The 27058-nt window shown below is 44.4% G+C and overlaps 1 protein-coding gene across 4 annotated transcripts in view; it reads right to left on the reverse strand.

Moving 5' to 3' along the window:
- The window catches only part of LOC122927570 (cell surface hyaluronidase-like), a 94915-nt gene that overhangs the window by 39060 nt on the left and 28797 nt on the right, over positions 1–27058 (reverse strand). For all 4 annotated transcript variants that reach the window (XM_044279517.1, XM_044279519.1, XM_044279518.1 and 1 more), the window contains one exon: positions 24027–24485. In XM_044279517.1, the coding sequence (XP_044135452.1) occupies positions 24027–24485 (459 nt within the window). The remainder of the gene's footprint in view (positions 1–24026; positions 24486–27058) is intronic.

The raw sequence follows: 27058 nt of genomic DNA on the forward strand, positions 1-27058 counted from the left end.
GCCAGCACATGCTGCACATACCAGCACCGGGGAAGCTGCCGGCCACTTGTTGCTGCGTACACACGGTGCGGCAGGTAGGGTGACGCATGGGACACCTGCCCTGGCTCAGGGGCAAGCCTCCACTGACAGGCTCAGCCTGCTGCAGAACTACAAGTGACAGCAAGAGTTCTGCTGATGGCCACAACAGTGCTTTCTGATTGCACGTGCTGTAGAGGGCTTCTAAGGGTACACTTTTGGAAGACTTCTCATTTCTGAACTCACTCCTGTTTTTTTCTTACAAAACTGCATCAAGAAATTTGGCTATGAGCCCATACCCTTATTCAGCAGTTTCTTATCTCCAGTTACAGTAGATAGATAGATAGATAGATAGATAGATAGATAGATAGGAGATAGATAGATAGATGATAGGAGATAGATAGATGATACGAGATAGATAGATGATACGAGATAGATAGATAGATAGATAGATAGATAGATAGGCGATAGATAGATAGATAGGCAGATAGATAGATAGATAGATAGGAGATAGATAGATAGATATAGATAGATGATAGGAGATAGATAGATAGGCGATAGATAGATAGGCAGATAGATAGATAGATAGATAGATAGGAGATAGATAGATAGATAGATAGATAGATATATAGATAGGAGATAGATAGATAGATAGATAGATTATAGGAGATAGATAGATAGATGATAGGAGATAGATAGATGATAGGAGATAGATAGATGATAGGAGATAGATAGATAGATAGATGATAGATAGATAGATGATAGGAGATAGATAGATGATAGGAGATAGATAGATGATAGGAGATAGATAGATAGATAGATGATAGGAGATAGATAGATAGATAGATAGATGATAGGAGATAGATAGATAAATAGATAGATGATAGGAGATAGATAGATAGATAGATGATAGGAGATAGATAGATAGATGATAGTAGATAGATAGATAGATAGATAGATAGATAGATAGATAGGAGATAGATAGATAGATAGATGATAGGAGATAGATAGATGATAGGAGATAGATAGATAATAGGAGATAGATAGATAGTAGATAGATAGGAGACAGATAGATAGATGATAGACAGATACATAGGAGATAGATAGATATAGATAGACATGTATTTTACTAGTTTCATTAATACTAGAAAGAATAAATAGGCATCAGTGTGGGCAATTTAATGGGTTAAATGGCTTTGCCCATTGATCACAAGGCCAACACACAATTAGCCTCATGCACTGGACTGTAGTTTTGGTCAATGTCCGAGCTGCATATTTTGAGGACCATACACAGACCCATTCATTTCCAACAGCACATGGATGTCAGCCGTGAGCTGTGCACATCCGTGTGGCCGTTCCACAAATTATAGAACGTCTCCCATTCTTGTCCGTTTTGTGGACAAGAGCCAGTTCTAGTACAAAAATGGGGCAAGCACATGGCTGGTATGTGTATTTTGCTCATCCTCGGTTTGCAGACTGCAGAAGGAATACGGTCATGTGCATGAGGCCTTAGGGACATTGCACATTAAATTCAGTTGAGTCCAAGCTGGCCCAGAGTGGTTCTGGGCATAATACTGGCATTAAGATGGACAGATGGTCGGTCAAATCTGCCCAGGCTGGCCCAAAGTGTTTCTGGCCATAACAATGGGTATCAAAGTGAGCAGATGATCTACTTATTTGCATTCAAGGGGTTAAATGACTTTTCACCCCGATATCATACTACCAGGGAGGTTGCATATTCAATTAAAGGGGTTCTCCAGGAATTAAGAAAATGGAGATACTTAATATTACTTTATTATAAATATTTTCCCAAATACCTTTCATTAGTTATAATGGCTTGTTTTATCTGGGAAGCAATCATAAGGAGAAAGAAAATGGCCGCCATCCTGTTAGTACACACAGAACCTGTCTTAATCACATAGGAGGACAAGTAATTTAAAATGGCCACTAGCAACCTGTCTTAAAATGTGAGCAGGACTGTTGCCTCAACTTGCAGAGCTGCCTAGGGGGTAAGGGGTCACTAAATACAATGGTCTGGCACTTGCATATACTACATATTGATGAGGTTTCCTGACAGGCTGCTCAGCCAGGCTGGCATATGGCAGGCAGGATCACATCAATATCATCTATTGTATAGCAGTGTGGTCAGCTCCTGCTCCTTCACCTCCCTAGGCAGCTCTACAAGTGGTGGCAACCGGTCCTGTCCACATTTTAGGCGTCCAGTCACCCAAATACCATCTTTGTAATGTACTCACAAAAACTGCTGTGAGCTCTGACTGGCGGTCACGCCATGAGCTGCACTGATGTCATCTGGCTGTGATCACGTCACATCGTTAAGAGACTACTAATCACTGCCGTTTTAACAGGACAGCAATCACATGCCATCTTGGGGCGGTGTATTGTGGTGTGGGCAATGTTCACGACTTTGGGCCACTGACATCACACTGCAAACATACAGAGAGGCTTGCTCCAAAAGAACAGATCGCACCGTGATCTCATCCTGGACCATCGCTCGGACCAATTCTCAAACAATGGTCAGATAAAATGGTCCAAACGACCTTTACTTAAAAGAAATCCAACCCCAACATCATCCACACAAACATATTTGTGAATAATTGTAGCTTCATTACGCGCTGCGCTTTTACAAGCTGTGGATTTTATTAAGGAGCATGTTGTAATGTCCTGCCAGTCCCAGTTACTATATGAGCTGCCAGTATGAGGCAAGTCCGCATCCCTCACCCCTGGCTCCTACATTCCTAGCCCCTCCATCTTCAGTGTTGTGTCATGATGCTGTTTACTACAAGCACGTTTTATTGAGAAAGCGTTTCATAAACCTTGAAGCAGGATGCGCTGCTGCCCACAGATACACGTAAATAGGAGCTTTCGCAAATATGTAATTGGACATTGCAAAAGAAATAAAACATTGCAGAAAGTCCAGCATGAATCAACAACACATTTATCAATAGTCATTGTCCCGGATGTATCACAGGGGTCTCTGCTGAATAGAGATCTAGTATATCAACGCTTCTGTTCATATCCAGACAAGTAGGCTAGTTTCACACTAGCGATAAAGAGATCTGGCAGGGAACAGCTTGCCGGAGCTCTCTGGATCTGGCATTGCCGGACGCTACCTGAATGCCCGCCGGCCCCATTAACTATAATGGGATAATGAGATCTGGCCACAACCCAGCAAATATGCTGAGAATCAACTGGTCAAAAACCACTAGTGTGAAACTAGCCTTAGGCCTCTTTCACACGGGCGTCGCGTGTGAGGGCCGGATAGGATGCGGGTGGGTTGTGGGAAAATACGCGATTTTTCAGCGCGAGTGCAAAACGTTTTAATGCGTTTTGCACGCGCGTGAGAAAAATCGGCATGTTTGGTACCCAGATCCGAACCCGGACTTCTTCACAGAAGTTCGGGTTTGGGATCGGTGTTGTGTGAATGTTATTATTTTCCCTTATAACATGGTTAAAAGGGAAAAAAATAGCATTCTTCATACAGAATGCTTAGTAAAATAGAGCTGGAGGGGTTAAAAAAAAAAAAAATGTAACTCACCTCGTCCACTTGTTCGCGCAGCCCGGCTTCTCTTCTTTTTTCTTCTTTGAGGACTGTGAGGAGCGCAGTGACGTCACCAAAGGTCCTTTTCCTCCCAGGTCATCAAAGAAGAAGACAGAAGACGAGCCGGGCAGCGCAAACACGTGGATAGGGTGAGTTTAATATATATTTTTTTAACCCCTCCATCCCTAATTTACTTAGCATTCTGTATTAAGAATGCTATTATCTTCCCTTATAACCATGTTATATGGGAAAATAATAATGATCGGGACCCCAACCCGATCGTCTCCTAGCAACCGTGCGTGGAAATCGCACCACATCCGCACTTGCTTGCGGATGCTTGCGATTTTCACGCAGCCCCATTCACTTCTATGGGGCCTGCGTTGCGTGAAAAACGCACAATATAGAGCATGCTATTTTCTCTCTGCTCCTTCAGGCTCCTTATTTCTGATCATTGACCTTTTAAACACTCATTATAGCTCAATTCTTATCTTACTGATAAGGATGAGGCTTAAATAAGTGTTTATGACCTTTTAGTAATTTACAGGGAAGGGTTATTAGATGACTGGCACAAAGTGAAAGTACCATTCACAAGCTAGAAAAAAATGTTAACCCTTTGTGACAGAACGGCTCAATATTTTTAATAAAGGGCAATTGAAAATATATTTTTTTAGCCCAAAATGAGTAAAATGCAATCATAAAAAAAATTGCCCCGAAGGTATACATTGCCTTTAATAGACTATTATAAAAGGAGTTGTGTGATTGCTGCCAAACCCTTCAATATAAGAGCCACTGTGGTGTTATCAACTGATTGCCATATGTCCGGCTCCCAAGTGCCACATAGTTGTTAGCTGCTCATTTTCCTTGCAGTGGCTGCTACAGGGGAAATGTAGCCATTCAGATATATGGATGTCTATGTAAGGCCTCATGCACACAAACTTATTTTCTTTCCATGTCCGTTCCATTTTTTTTTAGGACCATATACAGAACCTTTCATTTCAATAGGTTCGCCCAAAAAACTGAAGTTACTCCGTGTGCATTCCGTTTCCATATGTCCATATTTCCATTCTGCAAAAAAATAGAACATCTCCTATTATTGAGCGCATTACGGACAAGGATAGAACTGTTTAGGGGCCAGCTGTTCCATTCCGCAAAATACGGAATGCACACGGACGTCATCCATATTTTTTTCTGAACCGTTTTTTGCGGACCGCAAAATACATACGGTCATGTGTATGATGCCTAATACACAGATGCACCAGGTCTGAGATCCACAAGAAGAACCATTGTAGTTCAGAATTAAACCTGCTGCTGTCTTTTTATCACAATGGGTGCCGTTGTACTTCCCAAAGAGTTAGGCCTCATGCACACGGCTGTAGTTTCATCTCAATGAAAAAAAAAAATGAATATCTTATTTTGTGGAAAAAAGGCGGCATGCTTACAGCTGGGATCTGTGTTTTGCGAATCCGCGATTGGCGGACCGCAAAACACGGCTTGGTGCATGAGGCCTTATGGTGAAATAACAGCTGAATAGAGTGCTTAATATATGACCTACCAGAGCATACAGATATCAAAAAGGGAGGCTCCACTTACTGCCTCTCAGCCAGGGCAGAGAGCTGCAAACAGGTGGCCATCTGCAGCTTCCCAGGCAATAACATGGAAATTCTGGGATTTCTAAAGCCTCATGCAGACGTCCGTGGAACACTGTCCGTGAGATACTGGACTGGCGTCATTGGTTGCTATGACGCCATGTGCTTCGTGCCGCTGAGTGTATTACTGAACAGCAGCGGCGGCATGAAGCGCACAGCGTCATAGCAACCAAAGACACTGTGCGCTCCTGCACAGTGGAGGATTCCAGTCCGGTATGTCACGGACCGTGTTCCACAGACGTCTGCATGAGGCTTAACCTGGCAATCAGTTCAACTCTGGGGCAGCGTGCTACAGAGAAAGGGTTGTACAGATACTTAAACATGCTGAACACAAAATGATTTTCTGCTGGGACCCCCAGCGGTCAGTTGTAGTTTGTGTGGAAACCTGGCAGTAAGTGTTCAATTTCCCTACAGCGCCACCACAGGGGAAATTGAGTATTAGGCTAGTTTCACACCAGCGATGGAGATCCGGCAGGCGGTTCTGGCAGGGAACAGTTGTCCAGCATTGCCAGACGTTTGTAAGGCTCCGTCCGAGAATCGGCTGGAAGAAAACCACTGCGTGCCGCCAGGGTGAAACAGGGCTTACAGAATGCTCATACAGTGCAATGGTTGTATGTGTAATATAGGACAGAAGAGCTGCTCTATACTTTGGCCAAGAGATGAGAATCCTGGACATGGGGCCCCCTCTATTTATTCAGAACTCACTAAGGCCTCATGCACACGGCCGTTCACTTGAATGTAATTCCGGAGATGCAGAACGGAGTCACGTGACGGAACCCTGGAAGCACTACTTCTGCAGTGTTTCTTTCCGTTGTTCCGCACCGCAAATAAATATGACATGTCATATTTTTTTGCAGTGCGGACAGACCACGGACCCATTCAAGTTGAATGGGTCCGGCCCGCTGCACGGATGTTGCCCGTGCATTGGGGACCGCAAAATGCACGGAACAGCCGCACAACGGCTGTGTGCATGAGGCCTAATAGGGTATATGAAAATGTTTTTTTTTGTAAAATGAATCACGCCTTTAGCATCTGGAGGGAAGTTTTACTAAGACATTTTAATACAATTACCAGCTTGGAGCCACATCAGCACATGTATCAGCCATGTCAGATGAATTAAACAATACAGGCATATGACACGCTCTAATATTACACTACAATGTGCAATATCTGCCTTTATACATCCATTCCCAGGTTATTACGAACCTGATAAAACCAGGGGACATTCTTCAGATCAAGTGACACAACATATTTGACACAAGTACATTGTTTAAGTTCAGTCATATTCTCTTGTTCCCTCCACTATTGGGAAAGCAGCCGTGAAGCATTAGCCTCTGGCATAGTATGAGCTTGGTTTTATTTGTCCTCGGATGCCCTCCAGTCTCTGTACATGGAGTTCAGAGTGCGAGTGGACAATGAGTGTATATGTGGCATGAGTCTGTGGCTTTTCTCATGATTGCACATTCCCTGCTGGCAAGAGGCAGAGGCTGTCCGCAATGATAACACAATTACAGCCGTAAACTGAACAAATTGGATACTGAAGAACTACAAGCCTCAGCATTACCAGACAACTGGCAGTAGTCATTTCTACATCAGTGAGCTGATATTATCCAGGAAATCAAGGTGGCAAAACCAAACCCTCTGGATATGAACAATGGGAGTAAGGTTGGGTTCACATATAGTTTTTTATGGCTTTTTTTGTCAACTTTACACATGTTCCTTATGGCAAAAAATGCTAACCCCAGATGTTAGCTAAATGCTTTTTTGATAATGGCATTTTTTTTCCAATTGTAGTGCACTTTTGTGTCATGTCGTTTTTTTTTTTTAAATGCAGCATGTTGTAGCAAGAACATTTTTTAAGGAGTTTTTCAATACCATTCTTTATTTATCCCCCCACCACCATACACACGTACACTTGCATATGCTCTGGATGGGGAGTGTTGTCCGGTTTTAGGAGGCAACCCTCGGGAGCCACCTGCAATAAGGAACTGGTAAGTACCTACCTGACTCTCCACTGGTAAGTACCTACCTAATTCTCCACCGCCGATCCCATACACATTAGATGATTAGCTGGATCTGTCTAAAAAGGTTTGTTTGGTCAACATTCATCTAATGTGTATGGCTCAAACTGTCCTGTCACCTTCTGGGACATCTACAGCTGAGAATCACGCTCCCAGTAAGTTCAACTTGTTCTAAAACCACAGATAACACTATGGGAAGTAACGCAGGTCATGGAAACATCAAACTCATTGGCCATGGCATTATATTCTGTCAGAACATTACTGTCACCGCCAGACATTTGAGAAGCTCTGACAGACGTTCTTCGGAACCTCCTGCCTGAGGTTCTTTTGTTTTGCTTTTGTTTTATCATCTCATTTCCCTCTCTCAGCTGTCATCTAGTTACACTGATTGCATCCCTTTAAATCCCCTCCCATACTGCATCACTTTGCGGTTTATACAACTTCCTGGAGTGTGCTGATGCTAAAAGCTGTTACTATTGCATCCACAAGATAAGTCTGTTTTCTTTATTTCTGTTTGCCTGTGGGCTTGATCCTAGGTGACCCTGACTCCCTCCGTATTAAGTGTAGGGAGCCGGTGGTCGTGTCCCCTCACTATTATAGGGCGTTCAGGTGCATACAGTCGAGGAACGAGGGTATGCAATTTTCCACCATTGAGATTTTTGCATAGGCTGAGCAGTAAGGGAGAGAACTAGGGCTCTTACAGGGCTTACCCTCCTGTTCCTTAGTTTTGGATCAAGTCAGTCGGATCTTCTTTTGTGTCTTATAGTTTTCTGTAACACCATCCGTGACATTTACCTTCAGCATTTTCAGTTTATGTCTAACCTTGCCAAAATAAGACATGGTAGAAATCATTTCTGTGGCGTTGTAGATTTTGATTATATCATTGTGCCAACATGATGTAACGTTAACAAATTTGTATCTGGCTGAATACCATTCACTTAAACAGACCTTCATGAAAAGACGAGAGTTTTCCATATAAAGTATTCAGACAACTCCATAATAAAGCATTTTTAGTAGCGCTGGATCCAGAGACAGTCCAAAGGATAGAAGTGACTACCATGCTGGACATCCAAACTATTGTGGAGATTCTGTATTGTCAATGACATTCAGAAAAAGTATTGCCCCAGCCATCAGACAGAAGAAGATGGCAGGCAGCACACAGTGCTGGGCGGTAGTGGGCATTTATATTTTTAGCAGTGAAGTTATAAGGAAACTGGAGCAGTGGGCAGTTGTAGTGGTGCTGTAATTTACAGTGCAATTGGAAAGTCTTCAGCCCCTTTAATTTTTTTCACATTTAGTTATGTTGCAGCCTTGTGCTAAAAAACTATGAATTCAAGTTTTCCCATCATAACGCATTCAATCTCCCATAATGAGAAAGGAAAAACTGAATTTTAGAAATTTTTGCCAATTTAATAAAAATGAAATATTTTGCATGGACAGAAGTATTGAGACCCTTTGCTGTGACCCTTAACATTTAGCTCTGGGGACTCCCATTTCTCTGGATCATCTTTGAGATATTTCTACACATTGCTTGGCGTCTACCTGTGGCAAATTCAGTTGTTTGGACATGATTTGGGAAGATACTGCCCTGTCTATATAAGGTCTCACATCTGACAAAGCATATCAGAGCAAACACCAAGCCATGAGGAGGTAAGAACTGCCTGTAGAGCTCAGAGACACAACTATGTGGCGACACAGATGTGGAGAACAGTATACTGTTTCCAAGAGCACAGTGACCATAATTTTTAAATGGAATATTTGGAACTACCAGGACTCTCCCTAGAGCTGGCAGCCAGAACCAAACTAAGTAATTGGAGGAGAATTGCTTTGGTAAGAGAGGTGATCAAGAACCCAATGTTCACTCAGGTTGATCACCAAAGATCCTGTGTGCAGATGGGAGAAACTTCCAGAAGGTGAACCATCATTGCAGCACTCAACCAATTGGGGCTTTATGGCAAAGTGGCCAGAAAGAAGACTCTCCTCAGTGAAAGACACATAAAAGCCCACCTGAAGTTTGCAAAAAGGATTCAGACTGTGAGAAACAAGAATCTCTCATCTGATGAAACCTAAATTGAACTTTTGGCCTCAATTCTAAGCTTCAGGTCTGGAGGAAATCAGGTACTGCTCATCACCTGCCCAATACCATCCCTATTGTGAAGCATGGTGGTGGCAGCATCCTGCTGTGTTTTTCAGTGGCTGGTATAGGGGGACTGGTCAGGGTTAAGAGAAATCTGAATGGAGCAAAGTACAGAGATATTTATAAAAACCTGATCCAGAGTACTCTGGATCTCAGACTGGGCTGAAAGTTCACCATCCAACAAGACAATGACCCTAAACAGACAACCAATACAACACAGGAGTGTCTTAGGGACAACTCTGTGAATGTCCTTGAATGGCCCAGCTAGAGCCCTTATTTGAACCCAATCAAACATCTCTGGAGAGACTAGAAAATGGCTGTCCACCGATGGTCCTCATCCAACCTGCCAGAGCTTGAGAAAATCTGCAGAGAAGAATGACAAGAAAATCACCAAATCTAAGTGTGGAACTTATGTGACATCATACCCAAGAAGACTGGATGCTGTAATCGCTGCCAACGGTGCTTCAACTAAGTCCTGAGTAAAGCGTCTCAATACTTAGGTCAATGCAATATTTTAGCTTTCACTTTTCAATAATTAGCAAAGATTTCAACCATTCCGTTTTCACTTTCTCATTATGGGGTATAGAGTGCAGAATGATGGGGAAGAAGTTGATTTTTTTTTAACCAGATTTACCACTTCTACTCCAGTCCCTTGGTGATGTAGAAACTGACAGATCCTTAATAATAAATGTGACTAGCAAAAAACTGAGCTTCAAAATAGAACTTGTGTGCGACATTTGTCACAAAAACAATGACACAGCCAACAGCAGGCAGTCCACAAAAATTACTTCAAATGTTACCTTCATAATAAATCACCCCTTTCTATGATTTGCCCGGTAGGAGAGTTCTGTATTACTGGAGAGCGGGCATGGCCTACCAGAAAGGAGAGTGTCTTTAGATACGACAACCACATTTTAGTACAAACCTCTAATGTGGAGTAAGCCAACTAATAGGGGGTATAGACTTAGGGGGACATTTCTCAACTGCCTTTTAAATGCCAATCTTGATGTAGATTGCAATGCAGTGAGATAAGCCTAATCAAGTAATTATTTTGCCACATCTTCTGGCTGTCAGAAAATAAGACTCCTTGAGCTACAATTTATGCTAGTTTCTGGTGTAATTTACTGTAAATTTGTCGGCCTGTGGAAGGCTAAGCCAACCCCACTTCTATGAAAAGTGGCAAGTGCAGGGTAAAAGCGTATAAAGTCACAATTTTGTGTGCAATTTGGCGTTCAACTTTTTTTTTTAGACTTTTTACCAACACAAAAATGGCAAAAAGCATTTGTTAGACTAGACAGTAGAAGGTGTGCTAAATGTATCATCTTGTCCCATGCAAACATACAAAGTAATATCTGTAGCCCCAGTCCCTGAAATTGACTGTGTCAACCACGAACAGTTAACTTGTTTGTTTCAGAGAATCCTTCAAATTCTGCAAAATCCTCCAAAGATAGTATTCATCAATATTATATGACTTATCAGATGTATTTCATGCAGAATGTAGTAAATTTATCAATTTGACATCATTCTTGAATTTTCAAACCTTCTGGGGATCTGTCTGTGCCAGTCTGCTGTATGGAGGCGACTATGCTATGATGAGACACATATTTGGCAGCTCAGCCTCTCTGGAGGGTTCGGATATTTCCTGTAGGGTACCTCCCATAGCTGCATCTGTATCCTTGTGGATGCACTAGCAATGGGCAGTTATCAGTCTCTCAGCACCTCTGCCCAATCAGTGGGTGTGATCCCAGAAACTTTCCGCTTAGGTACAATGAGTTTGTCATTTCAGTAATATAAACCAGACACTGGCTTAACCTGGTCTTTGCCACATTCCACCTCTATCTGCCGTTTCCTGCATTTCTTTGAGCTGATGATAAGTGTACAGCCAAGATAAAACCCATTTTTGATGAGAATTTATTCTTTCACTGCAGGCACTTGCACAGTGTAGAAGCAGTATGCAGTGAATTATGACTGATCCCTGACTCCACCACAGGGGGCAGCAGAGTATCTCATTTACAAAGACCAGAGCCCTAATAATACGCCGTACATGGGATGTAACATTGCAACCAAGCCAGACCTGTCTATATAAATATCATTAACCTAATGAGAATATACGCAAGTCCTCTGCATACATATTCATATGATTTTTTACTTCACGTCACGTGGTCTGAGATATATACGTTTTTGCAGCTGTAAAACTTAAGTTCAAGGTTATTACTGGAGCCTCTATTCTTCTGTGTGTGTTACATTTTTACTAAAGTCTTTCAGGAAAGAAATATATGGCATTTGTTTTCCCCATCACCACATAGACAATAACAAGCGTAAATATATGAAATATGAAGAGCTGGGTCCTGCCATCAGACATCTACATAGGGGGACAGTGGTGCATGACAGGTCATATTTTCTGCACCAAAAATCTCTTGGACAGTCTACACCGGGTCAGATAGTATTAGATAGTTTAGGGCGCATCTAATATACAAATAAACCTGTGATAATTAAGTAAATACAATCAAGTCTACGCCATTTTTAATGACAGAAAACTTTTCATACATGCAACAGTGCCTTTATTGCAACAAAAAAGCATATATTTACCTACCTAATAGGCAAATCCTAATTGCAGACCTCAATGCCATATTAGACCCCCTGCTGCCATAGTAATGCATTGAGCCACCAACTTAAAGGGGTTGTCCCACGAATAATATTCTACAGTTTTCAAACCAGCATCGGAATCTGTGCAATTCTGTAATTGCATGCAATTAAAAATGTATTATGACTACTGAAATCTACCCGTATAGCGCCACCTGCTGTGTGCTGTTTTTCTAATTTCTCTGACATCAGGATTGCAGCTTGCATAGTGCTGCGATCTTCCTCTGAAGTGCCTCTGTAAATAGGAGTGCCTTAAATGGCATAAAAAGATTATATAGAGCATCTGTCAGCAGATTTGTACCTATGACACTGGCTGACCTGTTACATGTGCACTTGGCAGCTGAAGGCATCTGTGTTGGTCCCATGTTCATATGTGCCCGCATTGCTGAGTAAAATTATGGTTTCATGTATGCAAATGAGCCTCTAGGAGCAACGGGGGTGTTGCCATTACACCTAGAGGCTCTGCCCTCTGTACTTTGACAGGGCAGGGTGTGATGCCGTTTTCACTGCCTGGCTCCAGGGTTGGACCTAGCCTTTCTGCTGCCTGAGGCGAAAACCGAAACGGCGCAACCCCCCAATGCCAATTTCTTAACCTAACCCCTTACTTCCAGAGCCCTACTGTTAAAGACATACTTGGAAAGCATTGCATACAGCGCTACAAAACATACAGGGTAATATAGTGCCATATACCTCTTACATCCAGTGATGTGTCCTCTGATGTAGATGTTCTTTTTCTTTATCTTCACCATTCATACCAGACCACCATGATGATTTATTTCAGTCATCTCTTGTCTCTGCACAGTTTGACAACTACTTTTCCATCCTTCTCACCACCTTCTGAACACCCCATCCTGCTACCTCTAATACTATGCCCACTGTGCTTCCCAATACGATTCTAGAAACAGATAATCCCCCTGAAAGTGCTAATACCACACAGATAATTCCCACATGTGCCAGTACAAAAAAAATTTTTTTAGTGTCCAGTGTAGAACAATGTCCCAATAGTGGCCCCTTTATAATGTGTGCCAGTAAAAAACTGCTCCTTTTTACAGCCACAATGTCCCTTCTCCAGTTACAAAATAAGGACCCTCCTACCCCATTGTGGCCCAACACCATGCTGCCATATAAAAATTATAAACTCAAATACCTACCTCCAGTCTGCTGTCAGCGATGCAGTGCAAGACACAAAACTCTTCTAGTCTGTGACCTGAGCTCTATGCAGCCCGGCTCAGGCAGCGCGATAATGATGACCACGGCCTCTGATAGACTACAGGAACTCGGATTAAAGCCTATTAGAGGAAACTGGGCCAGAGAGACATCGCTCCCGTGCCCCATCACAGCATTCAACTGTATTGCTGTCCTGAGTACAGCGAGCGTTTTCACATTGGAAGCGCTCATTGCCCATGTCCCTTCCGCTGCCCCCTCTTGCCCCTACCTGGTGCTGCCTGAGGCAACCGCCTCACATCGCCTCATTGGTGGCGTTTTTAACCGTTGAGAAAGTTATAAAATAATAAAAATGGCGATACCCTACTGATCCCCCACTGCTCACTTTCCAATCATTGGCCGCAGTGGTCACCTGTCCAAGTCACGAGGAACTTGGAATTATAGAAACCAGCAAGGACATATGAAGCAGTGGAAGGAGAGCGACAGGGGATCAGAAAGGTTTCACGACTTTTAATGTTTTATCACATTCTAAGACCCCCTTCACATATATTAGGCAATCCGTCATGCAGAAAACGTTTTCTGCACGACGCCGAAGGGGAATTGAAGCCAGTACTTATCCCATAATTTTCTTTGGGATTGTGCACATACATCTGGTGCATCACTTATGACCCCAAAATTAATACAGACCCCTCAAGACCAAAATTATACAAATGCCCAGACAGACCCCAATGAATACAAACTCCCAGACCCCAAAATTAACAGCCCTTCAGACCTCACAATTAAGAGACCTCCAGACCCCAAACTTAATAAAGACCTCAAGACAGACCCAAAAAATGAACATACCCCAAAATAAATACCTCCAGCTCGAACCCCAAAACGAATACAGACCTCAAATCAGCCCCCAAATTTATACAGACCCCAGATCAGATTCCAATACAGAAATATCAGTATTTCTCCAAGGCACACTATTCAGACCACAGTTTACATGAGGCCTTGGGAAATAAATGTATCAAGATGTTAACCTGTCAGATGTATGCCGAGGACACAGTATTATCATAAACAGGAACATTACAGAATACAGCTCGATACTTTGCTTCCAACATTGAAATTGTAACACCAAGAAGGACAAGCCGTAAGGTTATGCAAATTAATTAACAGGTGTCACTAGGATCTGCAGATGACATTTTCAAGCACATAGCTCCAATTTGTGGCATGTGGGAGGGGTATAAAAGACTGACCGAAAGCAACGTTTTTTTAGCTTCATGAACCCTCAAAAATTGGATCAGGTTGAGTGGGGTAATTGTGCGATGCCTCCTGTTACTAGATGTGCCACTTGTTTCAAACTGAGAGGAACAGAAACCTTTAGCTGAGAGACCTTGTCCTTCTTAGGCCTCTTTCACACGGGGGCGTCACGTGTGAGGGCCCGACAAGATGCGGGTGCGTTGCGGAAAAATACGCAATTTTTCCGCTCGAGTGCAAAGCATTTTAATGCGTTTTGCACGCGCGTGAGAAAAATCGGCACGTTTTGTACCCTGACCCAGACTTTTTCACAGAAGTTCGGTTTTGGGTTAGGTGTTGTCTAGATTTTATTATTTCCCCTTATAACATTGTTATAAGGGAAAATAATGGCATTCTTAATACAGAATGCTAAGTAAATTAGTGATAGAGGGGTTAAAAAATAAATGTTTTCCCTTATAACCATGTTATAAGGGAAAATAATAAACATCGGGTCCCCATCCCGATCGTCTTCTAGCAACCATGCGTGAAAATCGCACCGCATCCGCACTTGCTTGCGATTTTCACGCAACCCCATTCATTTCTATGGGGCCTGCGTTACGTGAAAAACGCACAAAATAGAGCATGCTGCGATTTTCACGCAACGCACAAGTGATGCGTAAAAATCACCGCTCATGTGAACAGCCCCATAGAAATGAATGGGTCGGTATTCAGTGCTGGTGCAATGCGTTCAACTCACGCATCGCATCCGCGCAGAAATCTCGTCCGTGTGAAAGGGGCCTTAACCCTAAGTTCACACCTGAGCGTTTTACAGCGCGTTCCTACGCGCTGTAAAACGCTCAACAAGGAGAAACCTATGCTTCCCTATGGGAATGGTTCTCACCTGGGCGTTTTACAGCGCGTCGCGCTGTAAAACGCCCGACGCTCAAAAAAGTTCTTGAGCTTCTATGGGGCGTTTTGTCGCGCGTTCCCGTACATAGACTTTCGGGAACGCGCGACAATGGGCGTTCGCTTGTCTCTGTATGCGCGATTGTAAACGCCCGTACAATCGCGCATACAGAGCGCTCCATCGCGAACGCTCAGGTGTGAACCCAGGGTAAAGGGAACCTGCCCCCATGAAATGCAGTGCAATATGCAAGCAGCATGTCATAGAGCAGGAGAAGCTGACAGTCCAAACTGAATGAAAGGTGCTATGGTCATCTCCTGCAAAAATTGACTCTCCACCCTTGGAGGGTTTGTAAAATTTAAATAAAGCAAAGTTAGGACTGTTTTGTCCTTTTGGCCTCCTCCACCAATGCTTTTTAAATGTGCTTTAAAAATCCACACAAAAAACTGCTCCAAAAAACAGCACAGGTCACACAGTTACAGCTCTTGGTGCTGATTGGGTGAACGGGTGAATAGATGAAAACCGCCTTCAAAAAAATACCACATCTTAGAGCATGCTGCATTATAGAAAAAACACCACCCAGAACACAAACATGATGGTCCACATTTACCAGGCTAAGGGCGGCATTTTGGTGATGCTGTTTACACCACAATAATGACGCATCTCAATTGAGACATGTATTAATCAGATATGGCAAAAAAATTACTTTTTCTGACATCGTCAACATTTCCCATAGTTAAACTAGAATGTGGGCATGGACAGTGTTTGTCCGTCTTTTAGATACATATATGGGATTGAAAGCCACGATTCTTGTGCAAAAAATGGCACAGAAAAGTACCACATTTTGGTCCTGTTTTGTGTCAAAATGTGTGACCTTTTGCCACTTTGGTAAAAGGGGGTGAGAAAGGGGGCATGGTTAGTTACATAAGGCTACTTTCACACTGGCGTTTTGGCTTTCCGTTTGTGAGATCCGTTCAGGGCTCTCACAAGCGGTCCAAAACGGATCATTTTTGCCCGAATGCATTCTGAATGCAAAAGGATCCGCTCAGAATGCATCAGTTTGCCTCCGTTCCGTCTCCATTCCGCTTTGGAGGTGGACACCAAAACGCTGCCTGCAGCATTTTGGTGCTCGTCTGACGAAACTGAGCCAAACGGATCCATTCTGACACACAATGTAAGTCAATGGGGACGGATCCGTTTTCTATGACACAATCTGATACAATAGAAAACTGATTCGTCCTCCATTGACTTTTATTGGTGTTCAAGACGGATCCATCTTGGCTATGTTACAGATAATACTAACGGATCTGTTCTGAACGGATGCAGATGTTTGTATTATCTGAATGGATCTGTCTGTGCAGATCCATGATGGATCCGCACCAAATGTGAGTGTGAAAGTAGCCTAAAAAAGTTGCAAAAAAGTCACAGTCACTCCAGTAGAGAGGTGCCATAAAAAACGTAAAGTAGCTTTTTTAGACAAACGTGTTAAGTTAAAGATGCCCCAAATTAAACAATGTAATAAATTTGGCACAAGGTACACCACCACAGACTCAAGCACAAATGCACTTCAAATATTACCCTACTGATAAATACCCCCCTTAGGCCTCTTTCACATGGGCTGGAAAAGATGCGGGTGCGTTGCTGGAAAATGAGCGATTTTTCTGCACGAGTGCAAAGCGTTTTACTACGTTTTGCACGCGTGTGAGAAAAATCTGCATGTTTGGTACCCAGACCCGAACCCAGACTTCTTCACAGAAGTTCAGGTTTGGGTTAGGTGTTCTGTAGATTTTATTATTTTCCCTTATAACATGGTTATAATAAAAAATAACAGCATTCTTAATACAGAATGCTAAGTAAAATGTTAATTGAGGGGTTAAAAATAATAAACAAATTTAACTCACCCCATCCACTTGGTCGCGTAGCGGATCTCCTCTTCTTTCTACTTTCTTCAGGACTTGGCTAAAGGGCCTTTGATGACGTCACTGCGCTCATCACATGGTCCATCGCAGTGATGTCATCAAAGGTCCTTTAGCCAGGTCCTGAAGAAAGTAGAAAGAAGAGGAGATCCGCTACGCGACCAAGTGGATGGGTGAGCTAAACTTGTTTATTATTTTTAACCCCTCAATGGACATTTTACTAAGCATCCTGTATTAAGAATGCTATTATTTTCTCTTATAACCATGTTATAAGGGAAAATAATAAAGATCGGGTCCCCATGCCGATCGTCTCCTAGCAACCATGTGTGAAAATTGCACCACATCCGCACTTGCTTGTTCTTGAGGGTCATTTATTAAACTGGTGTAGAACTGGCTTAGTTGCCCATAGCAACCAACGCAGATTCCACCTTTTATTTTCCAAAGGAGCTGTCAAAAATGAAAGGTGAAATCTGATTTGATAAATGACCCCCCATATATGTGCTATCCGCAGTCATACTGACCCATAGAATGAAAGTATCAGGTCACCTTTACCGCATAGGAAACTGTCATGCCCTGCTCAGGCTACGTGCGGAGGTGTGCCAGATTAGCAGCACGTGTCTAATCTTTTGTTTTGTTTTGGAGTCGAGCTAGATCCGCCTCCCTTCAGGTGCACTGGGTGGGGTTGTTGGTTTAAATTACACCCACTCCCAGTGTTCCGTGCGGGTTATAGCTTCTGTCTGGCTCTGTGGAAGTAAGGAAGGAAGGATTGGCTTTTCCTGCTCAGAAAAGATAAGTTGGTTATTGTTTTCTTTTTGTTTGCTGTCTAGGCTGCTAGAGAGACGCCCTAGGCTGGCTCTATTCCCCTTCACCATCTTAGGGATTTTAGGGTATTTGCAGCCCAGGCACGAGGACACGTTATTCCCACCTTAAGGGTCTGAACGTGGGCATAGCAGTATAGGGAGAGCTGGTAGGGAAGTGCCAGGAGGTGACCCTGATCCCCAGCTTCTTGCCTAGATACTTGTTTGTTTATTTTTCTGTGTATCTGATGTCTTGTCCGCCGTGACAGAAACGCTATAAAATCTAATTCCTTTTATGTATAAAATGGAGTAAAAAACTAAAATGTAAAAAAATGAGTCATAATGATCACATCCTTTTTCAAACCACTGATCATTCATTGGTGAGTGAACAAAAAAATTCTGCCAGATTTACTAAGGACTGCACCTTGCATTTTCAGTGTCTTGCTAGATAAACAGGTGTGGCTTACCAGTGTGGCTAACCAGGGAAAGGTGTGGCTTACCAGTGTGGCTAACCAGGGAAAGGTGTGGCATACCAGTGTGGCTAACCAGGGAAAGGTGTGGCTTAGGCTACTTTCACACTAGCGTTCGGGGCTCCGCTTGTGAGTTCCGTTCAAAGGCTCTCACAAGCGGCCCCGAACGCTTCCGTCCAGCCCTAATGCATTCTGAGTGGATCCGCTCAGAATGCATCAGTCTGGCAGCGTTTGGCCTCCGCTCCGCTTAGCAGGCGGACACCTGAACTCTGCTTGCAGCGTTCGGGTGTCCGCCTGGCCGTACGGAGGCAAACGGATCCGTCCAGACTTACAATGTAAGTCAATGGGGACGGATCCGTTTGAATATGACACACTATGGCTCAATTTTCAAACGGATCCGTCCCCCATTGACTTTCAATGTAATGTCTGGACGGATCCGTCTGAGGCTACTTTGACACTTAGAATTTTTTTTACAATATAATGCAGACGGATCCGTTCTGAACGGATCCACCGTCTGCATTATATGAGCGGATCCGTCTCAGACGGATCCGCTCTGAACGCAAGTGTGAAAGTAGCCTTACCGGTGTGGCTAACCAGGGAAGGAAGAGGCTTAATATGCATCAATGTGCGTCAAAATTAAGCCAATATGTGACAAAAGGTTAAACTATACATTTTAAAGGTGGCCAGATTCATCACACAGTATCAGCCACTGTGATAAATCTGGGGCATCTTTAGATTGTCTGGTCGAAGGGGTTAATGCGGGGATGGCCAACCTGTGGCTCTCCAGCTGTTGCAAAACTACAACTCCCAGCATGCCCAGACAGCCTACAGTTATCAGCCTAGAGCAGGTAGGGCTGCAACGATTACTCAATGTAATCGATGTAATCGAGTCAAAAAAATCCTCAATGCAATTTCCCTGCATCGAGGATTCATTTAAATCACGTGACCACCGCTCCGTGGCCTTCCTGGAGCCTCTGCTGGAGTGTCTGTTGCGGCAGTACCGAGGCTCGGTTGTGGTGCGGGAAGCACAGTGTGTGCTGCGGTGCCCCCGCTGGGGGGGGTTCCTGCCGGACCCGGTCACTGTGCTGTGCGAGCACACGTACTGCTTGCCCTGTCTGCGGGGAGATCCCAGGAAGAGCTGCCGGCTGTGCCAGGGGGACATGGGGCACCCGCCCCGCCGGACCTGTGTGCAGCTCAGGCAGCTGGCCGACAAGTGTGTACCCAGGAAGAGCTGGCAGCACTGGGATATCGCCGAGCTGCTGGAGGCCGGGGAGCACCAGGAGGCGTTGGCCAGGATCCGCTCTGCCATAGTCACAGGTAGGAAGCCTGCTGCCCATAGAGATCTGTGCCTGGGACAGCTGGGTGGCAGCAGCACTAGGCTCTCCAAGGCTCCTGAATGCCAACACTATGGTACTACTGCTGTGACTACAGGGGGAGCAGTGGGGTGACTACAGGGGAGCAGTGGGGTGACCAGTAACTACAGGGGGGACATGACAATGGATGGCATGGAGGCACTGGGGAAGGGGGACATGGCAATGGATGGCATGGAGGGGCAGATGGCACTGGGGGAGTGGGGGACATGGCATCTGATGGCTCTGGGGGAGTGGAGCTGATGGCACTGGGTGGGGAGCGCTGAAGGCACTGGGGTAGGGGAAAGCTGATGGCACTGGGGTGGGGGAGAGCTGATGGCATTGGGTGGGGGAGAGCTGATGGCACTGGGGGAGTGGAGCTGATGGCACGGGGGGGCTAATGGCACTGGGCGATAGTGGAGCTGATGGCACTGGGGGGAACGAAGGTTGTTGGGGACTGATGGCAGGGGGTCTAATGAGTTTTTATAAAGGAAAACCGTCCATTAATTCATTTTTTCTTATTAGAGTACTCAATTAATCGTAAAAATAGTCGGTAGAATGCTCGATTACTAAAATAATCGTTTACTGCAGCTCTAACAGCAGGGCATGGTGGGAATTGTAGTTTTATAACAGATGGAGAGCTGCAGGTTGGCCAGGCCTGGGTTAATGTATCAATAGGCACATTTTTGCTAGTTTTTTTTAAGTGTCGAAATACCTATGGAGTTTTCAGTTTCAAGTATTATCATCTTTATTACAAAGGCTCCATCAGTTTGTATGTCACCAGGTGACTGGAGGACACTTGCAACTTTTTGGAGATTTTTTTAAGAACATTGCAGTGATAAGTTCAGCTAAGGGTACTTTCACACTTGCGTTTTTCTTTTCCGGTATTGAGTTCCGTCCTCGGGGGGAGTTTTATCCTAATGCATTCTAAATGGAGAGCAATCCATTCAGTATGCATTAGGATGTCTTCAGTTTAGTCCCTCTTACGTTTTCTTGACGAAGAAAATACCGCAGCATGCTGCAGTTTTCTCTCCAGCCAAAAATACTGATCACTTGCCGGCATTCATTTACATTGAAGTGTATTAGTGCCATATCCAGCATTAAGTGTTCCGGCAAAACAGATCCGGTTTTGCGGTCTGCACATGCGCAGACCTTTAAAAATGCAAAGAAATTTAATACCAGATCCGTTTTTCTGGATGACACCGGAGAGACGGATCCGGTATCGCAATCCAATCTGTCTCAAAATGCATCCGTTTGCATCCGGATTGCCGAATCCAGAAGGCAGTTCCGGCGACGGAACTGGCTGCCGCTATCCTCTGCCGCAAGTGTGAAAGTACCCCAAAAATGTAGCTCCATCCACAAAATGTGGTTAACCAGGGGCATACATAGAAACCATTGGGTCCCATAGAACAAATCTAAATTTTCCCAGTCCCTGGCTCATCCCTGACCAGCCCCCTTTTCAGCTACAAAGAAAAAAATGTTTTATTCAATCTTCTATTCAACCACCACCCAGCCATTCATGCACTGAAAGTCCAAATTCTTATCGGCAGACTGCCCACACCCCATCATGGACAGGTACAAACTTACCACCCCCTTCCCCTCACCCACCATCATCTACTGCCATCTTATCATGTTCCACTATGGACTGATTCTGTCGGCCATGAGGTGCGCTGCGGGACCCATAGTACCCGCTTAGGCTACGTGCACATCTGCTGCAGGTTTCAGCAGGAGCCTCCATCACAGATTCCAGAAAAGTAAAGGGCCAAAGAACGCCTCATGCAGTGGTATTTCGTCCAGCAAAATGCCTGTACTCGTACCAGATCCCAATAGACCCCATTATTGATTTTAGTATTGTGGTTCTATGCTGGAACAGAATACTCAAATGTCATTGCAAGTGTACACCCGGTGAACTGTTCCCGCTGCTGCCTTTTATATAGTGTGCCACACTTCTCCCCATGGACTGTGCCTGCTGCTGTTTTACCCTCTCCACCCTTTCTCCCCCCAGTACAGACTTACTTCATGTGTCTCTTTAGCTCTGTGACAGAGCGCAGTCAGGGCCTGAGGCAGATCTGCACAGCGCTGGTCTGGAGTCTGGACTGGTCAGGTCTGGACCAGTCAGTCAGGTTACAGTGTGATGCATGCTGGCAGAAGAACAGTGCCGGGACAAGGTACTTTGGTGCCCCAGGCAAATTAGGCAAATGGCGCCCTATTTGTAGAATTAATTAAAAACTACCTTACTTGCTAATAAAATAACTTTTAAAACATTTTACAAGGTGCAGACACAGAATAATAAAATATTTAATCCAGTCACTTACAACTGATGTTTCTCTGACTGCTGTTGTTCCTTTTTTTATTTCTTCTCCATTCACCCCAGACCGCCATGAAAAGTTCTCCCAAAGACTGCAAAGTCTTTTTGACCAGTTGCGTAGCTATAAGTGGGTAAGAGGTAGCAGTCACATCTGGGCCTGTGGGCCCAAAGACCCCTCCGCCATACAAGAGGACACCAGTTTTATAATAGTGTCTTGGGGGCCTGTTACAAATTTTGCATTGGGGCAAAATCAGCTGCTGCAGAACTTCATAACATACACCTCAGCTGCTGCAGAACCTCATAATATACACCTGAGCTACTGCAGAACTTCATAATATACACCTGAGCTGCTGCAGAACTTCATAATATACACCTCAGTTGCTGCAGAACTTCATAAAATACACCTTAGCTGAGGCAGAACTTCATAATACACCCCTCAGCTGCTGCAGAACCTCATAATACAAACCTTAGCTGCTGCAGAGCCTCGTAATACAACCCTCAGCTGCTGCAGAATCTCATAATACACCCCTCAGCTGCTGCAGAACTTCATAATACACCCCTCAGCTGCTGCAGAACCTCATAATACACACCTTCAGCTGCAGCAGAGCCTTATAATACACACATCAACTGCTGCAGAACTTCATAATATTGACCTCAGGTGCTGCAGAACATCATAACACACATCTCTGCTGCTGCAGAACATCATAACACAAATCTCTGCTGCTGCAGAACATCATAATACACCCGTCAGCTTTTTGAATAGGCCAGGATGTTTGGGAAAGAGCCCCGTCGTCAGTCTTGGTCTGTAATGTCACGTCCATTAGTCACCTAGTCTTTGTGCAGCTCAGTCCCATACAAGTGAATGAGATTCAGCTGCAGTAGCAGTGCTGTACTTGGCATTATGTCAAGAGGCTATAAGGCTCATCCAAGCACTGAAGCCTCTTCAGACAGCTGATTTAACAGTTTTCTACAAATTTTTGTGCAATATTTTCTTCAGTTATATACCTCTTAGACCAGCTTGATTGACAGTGCCAAGTGACTATGGAGGACCCTGGCCCAGTCAGTCAAGGGGGCAGCAGGCCACGGGTGGGTGGCAGATGGTGGGGGGGAACCACAGGCCTTGAGCAGGATCTGGGGAGGGAGGAGAGCGGAGGAGCTTCCTGGCTGTAGCCTGCTGTTGTCTATTGTATAATGTGAAGCAGGCAGGTCCTCCTCTCTCTGTATGATGTACAGACAGGCCTCAACAATAGAATTTCAGCTGTACAGTGTGTGTTGGGAGTGGCCTATTATATGTAGGAGGGGCTTTTAATAATGGGCGGGGATAAAATGGACAACTTGACTGGATTTGCCCCCCAGGACTAAGGCTGCCAGCCCTCCCCTGCACTAGTGCAATGGCCAACTGGATATATTGAGCTTCTATCCAGGCCTCGAAAAGGCACTGGAGAAAATGTTTACATTTATTGGAAAGAACTGAAACCAGGTTCATAAGATGTGCAACATCCTTGTTGCTACCAAAGAACACATTTGTACACAGCTGACAGTAAATTTTGCAAGCTATACCAGGGAATGTAGTTAGGTAATATCTGTGGGAAAGGCACCATGTGTGACCTGCAGTTACTCCTCACAAGCAGAGGCAGCTTGAAATATTGTTCTAATGTTACACGTGTTCCTGGGTATCATCATTACAAACACATATGTATCTAGGTATATAAGGAACTCCTCGGATCCTCAGAGAGCTATGACCGCTATCTGGCAGAAGGGTCTTTTTTGCGATGCAACAGGTAATTCATGTAGAGAAGCAGCATGCAACAGAGAGCGAAAAACAGGAGGAAAAGAGGAAGATAGGAGACTTCATGCATTATCCATTCACGTCACATACCAAGCATGCTGGGATCCTTCAATGGTTTTCCTGACTTGTACATTTTCTTCTTAAGCAGAGATAGCGCTTTACTTTGTTGTGTCTCCACTAGAAATCCCAGATCTCCTAGGAATCGGAGCACTCTGTGGAGCAGCATTGGTTTTACATTGACTTGCAAGAGTTTCAAAGGGCTAATAAGAGTATCTGTGGGCATCAAATCCTGGTCACAGCTGTCATAAGGAAAAATACTCCATGCTAGGTTGGGTCCTAAAGCAGATATTAAAACATGTCGAGACAGTTTGAGTAGTACGTCACAGGGCCAGATCTTCCCTTTCCATTGCATGTTTAAGTGGTGGCCGCCATTCAGACTGTCTCTCAATCCTTGGAGGTCAGTTGGGATCTCCCGTGTGGTACGTCTCATAGCAGAGAAATCCAGGTTTTTCAATCTGATGATGTCATCAAAAGTGCTGTTTGAAAATACTAAATGCAGAATAAAGTAGGAGTTAATTATTGTCTTTTTAAACCACTGGTGCACTATAGTAGAAGTAAAAAAAAGTATGGCAATGTCACTGGGCCTCATTTCTCTGTCCAACAGAAAAACTTGTCGTGAGGTGTTTAACAGGCAACGAGAGGTCAGTATTTGGTCACTGGAGGCCCACGGCCTCAGTAACCCCTGCACAGTACCAATATAATTCTTCAGTAACTGTGCCCCTGTTCACACCCTGTCCGTGTCCTGCAGTCAGGCCAATATTTCCTGACGTCCATGTGATGTTGAAGCTCGTAACTGTGACCAGCAGCTTATAGAAGGGCCATACTTTCAGAACAAGGTATATTAGAAAGGTGTTTTATACTCTGCTTCACAATGGATTACTGTACCACTAAGATACTCACTAACTAACTAACCACTAATCACTAACTAACCACTAATCACTAACTAACTAACCACTAATCACTAACTAACCATGATTTAGTGACCAGAGTAAAAATACATGAAGATGCAGAGAGGATCTGATTAGTTTGGTTCTTTAAAAGCCACTTCCATCCAAATGCTAACAAACAGCGCCTGTTAGGAAAAAAGTCAATCAGATCTGCCTATATGGGTTATTGTTTTTGCATTAAAGAGATACTCTGCCTAAATTAAAGGGGTTTGCCAAGACATCAACAGTGATGACCTATCCTGTGGCCACAGCTCTTGCCGGCAGTGCCATGTGTTGGACCCCCATCCGCTGATATTAATGACCTATCCTAAGGATAGGCCATCAATATTGAACCCCTTCAAACTCTAGAAAAATCTGATTAAAACCTCATTGCACATGGAAGACAATTCTGCATAAACTAGTAGCAAACAGCCTTCCCCTGGCTACCGAGCACTCGCCTCTATACATCCCCATCTGATTCTCTCTAGCTGCTAAAGGGGTTGTTGCATCACAAGAACTTATCCCTTCATAGGATCGGGGATAAGTATCTGATCAGTGGAGATCCAACTACTAGTATCTCACCGATCACAAGAATGAGGTTCCCCTAAGTGAACTGAGCGGGGATCATGCATGCTGTCACGCCATTTATTCTGCATGGGACTGCATGCCTGCGTGACTGCCACTCCATGTACTTTGAAGACTCCAACACCTCATTCTGATATTAGTTGGGGTCTCAGCAGTCGTATCCCCATCAATCAGATACTTATACCCTATAATGTGACTAGGGAATACGTTGTTATAGTGAAACAACCATTTTAATGGCTTCCTGTGTTAGTGACCACATTGTAATACACAAAGCGAAGCATTCATCAAAGTGGCATTAAATGATCGAATTAGACAAAAAAAAGACTTTAAGATGTCTAGGAGAAGTGGAAGCTCCTCAGGCTGGTTGTGGTGTTACTGGGGATGTATGGAAACACAGCTGTCACTATTGACACATCAGGTACATATGTAACACACTACGTCTCCATCTGTTACTGAATCACAGGGCACAGCGCAGCAGCAGATGGCGGCTACCAGGGAATTCAATGACAATATTTCTTTGGTGAGCCGAGATGAACACTGTGTATAATAGAAGAGAAATTGCACAACGTGCTCTTACATGAATTTCTCTATTTACATGTGGGGGCATTCTAGTGATAAGGTGGCAAGGCATCGAGGATTTCACATTAGGCACAGGTGTCATAGGAACCCATCAGAATGCAGGCTCCCTTTGAACCAGCATAAACAGGCATTCATAAAACTGCTTTTATCAGCTAATTTGTGGACATGGGTAGAATATCAACATGGTGGACTGGGAAGATCCCATAGTGCCCACAGCAGGGGCACATAGGAGGTCTGCAACCATCTCTGGTAGGGTTAATATGGGCAGCACTGGTTGTGTGTCCCGAGCAGACGGAGGACCTGGACACATAGCAGCTTATGTCTGCATGTAAAGGTGAAGATGTAGGAGTTGTCCACCAGTCCAGCCAAGCAGAAAAAACAACAGGTGGCTTTGTTGGCGAGAACTGTCACCTAAAGAAGAAAACTTAGGCTACTTTCACACTAGCGCTTGATCGGATCCGTTCTGAACGGATCCGATCATATTAATGCAGACGGAGGCTCCGTTCAGTACGGATCCGTCTGCATTAATAACTTAGAAAATTTTCTAAGTCTGAAAGTAGCCTGAGCGGATCCGTTCAGACTTTCAATGTAAAGTCAATGGGGGACGGATCCGCTTGAAGATTGAGCCATATGGTGTCATCTTCAAGCGGATCCGTTCCCATTGACTTACATTGTCTGAACGGATCCGCTCGCCTCCGCACGGCCAGGCTGCAAGCAGCGTTCAGCTGTCCGCCTGGCCGTGCGGAGGCGAGCGGAGCGGAGGCTGAACGCCGCCAGACTGATGCAGTCTGAGCGGATCCGCATCCATTCAGACTGCATCAGGGCTGGACGGAAGCGTTCGGGTCCGCTCGTGAGCTCCTTCACGAGCGGACCGACGAACGCTAGTGTGAAAGGAGCCATAGTTGAAGGCTATCCTCCGTTATGGCAAACCCCCCTCAGAGCTGCGAACAGAGGCATACTTACCTGCTTCCC

This window comes from Bufo gargarizans, chromosome 2 (assembly GCF_014858855.1).
Source record: "Bufo gargarizans isolate SCDJY-AF-19 chromosome 2, ASM1485885v1, whole genome shotgun sequence".
Classification (NCBI taxonomy): Eukaryota; Metazoa; Chordata; class Amphibia; order Anura; family Bufonidae; genus Bufo; species Bufo gargarizans.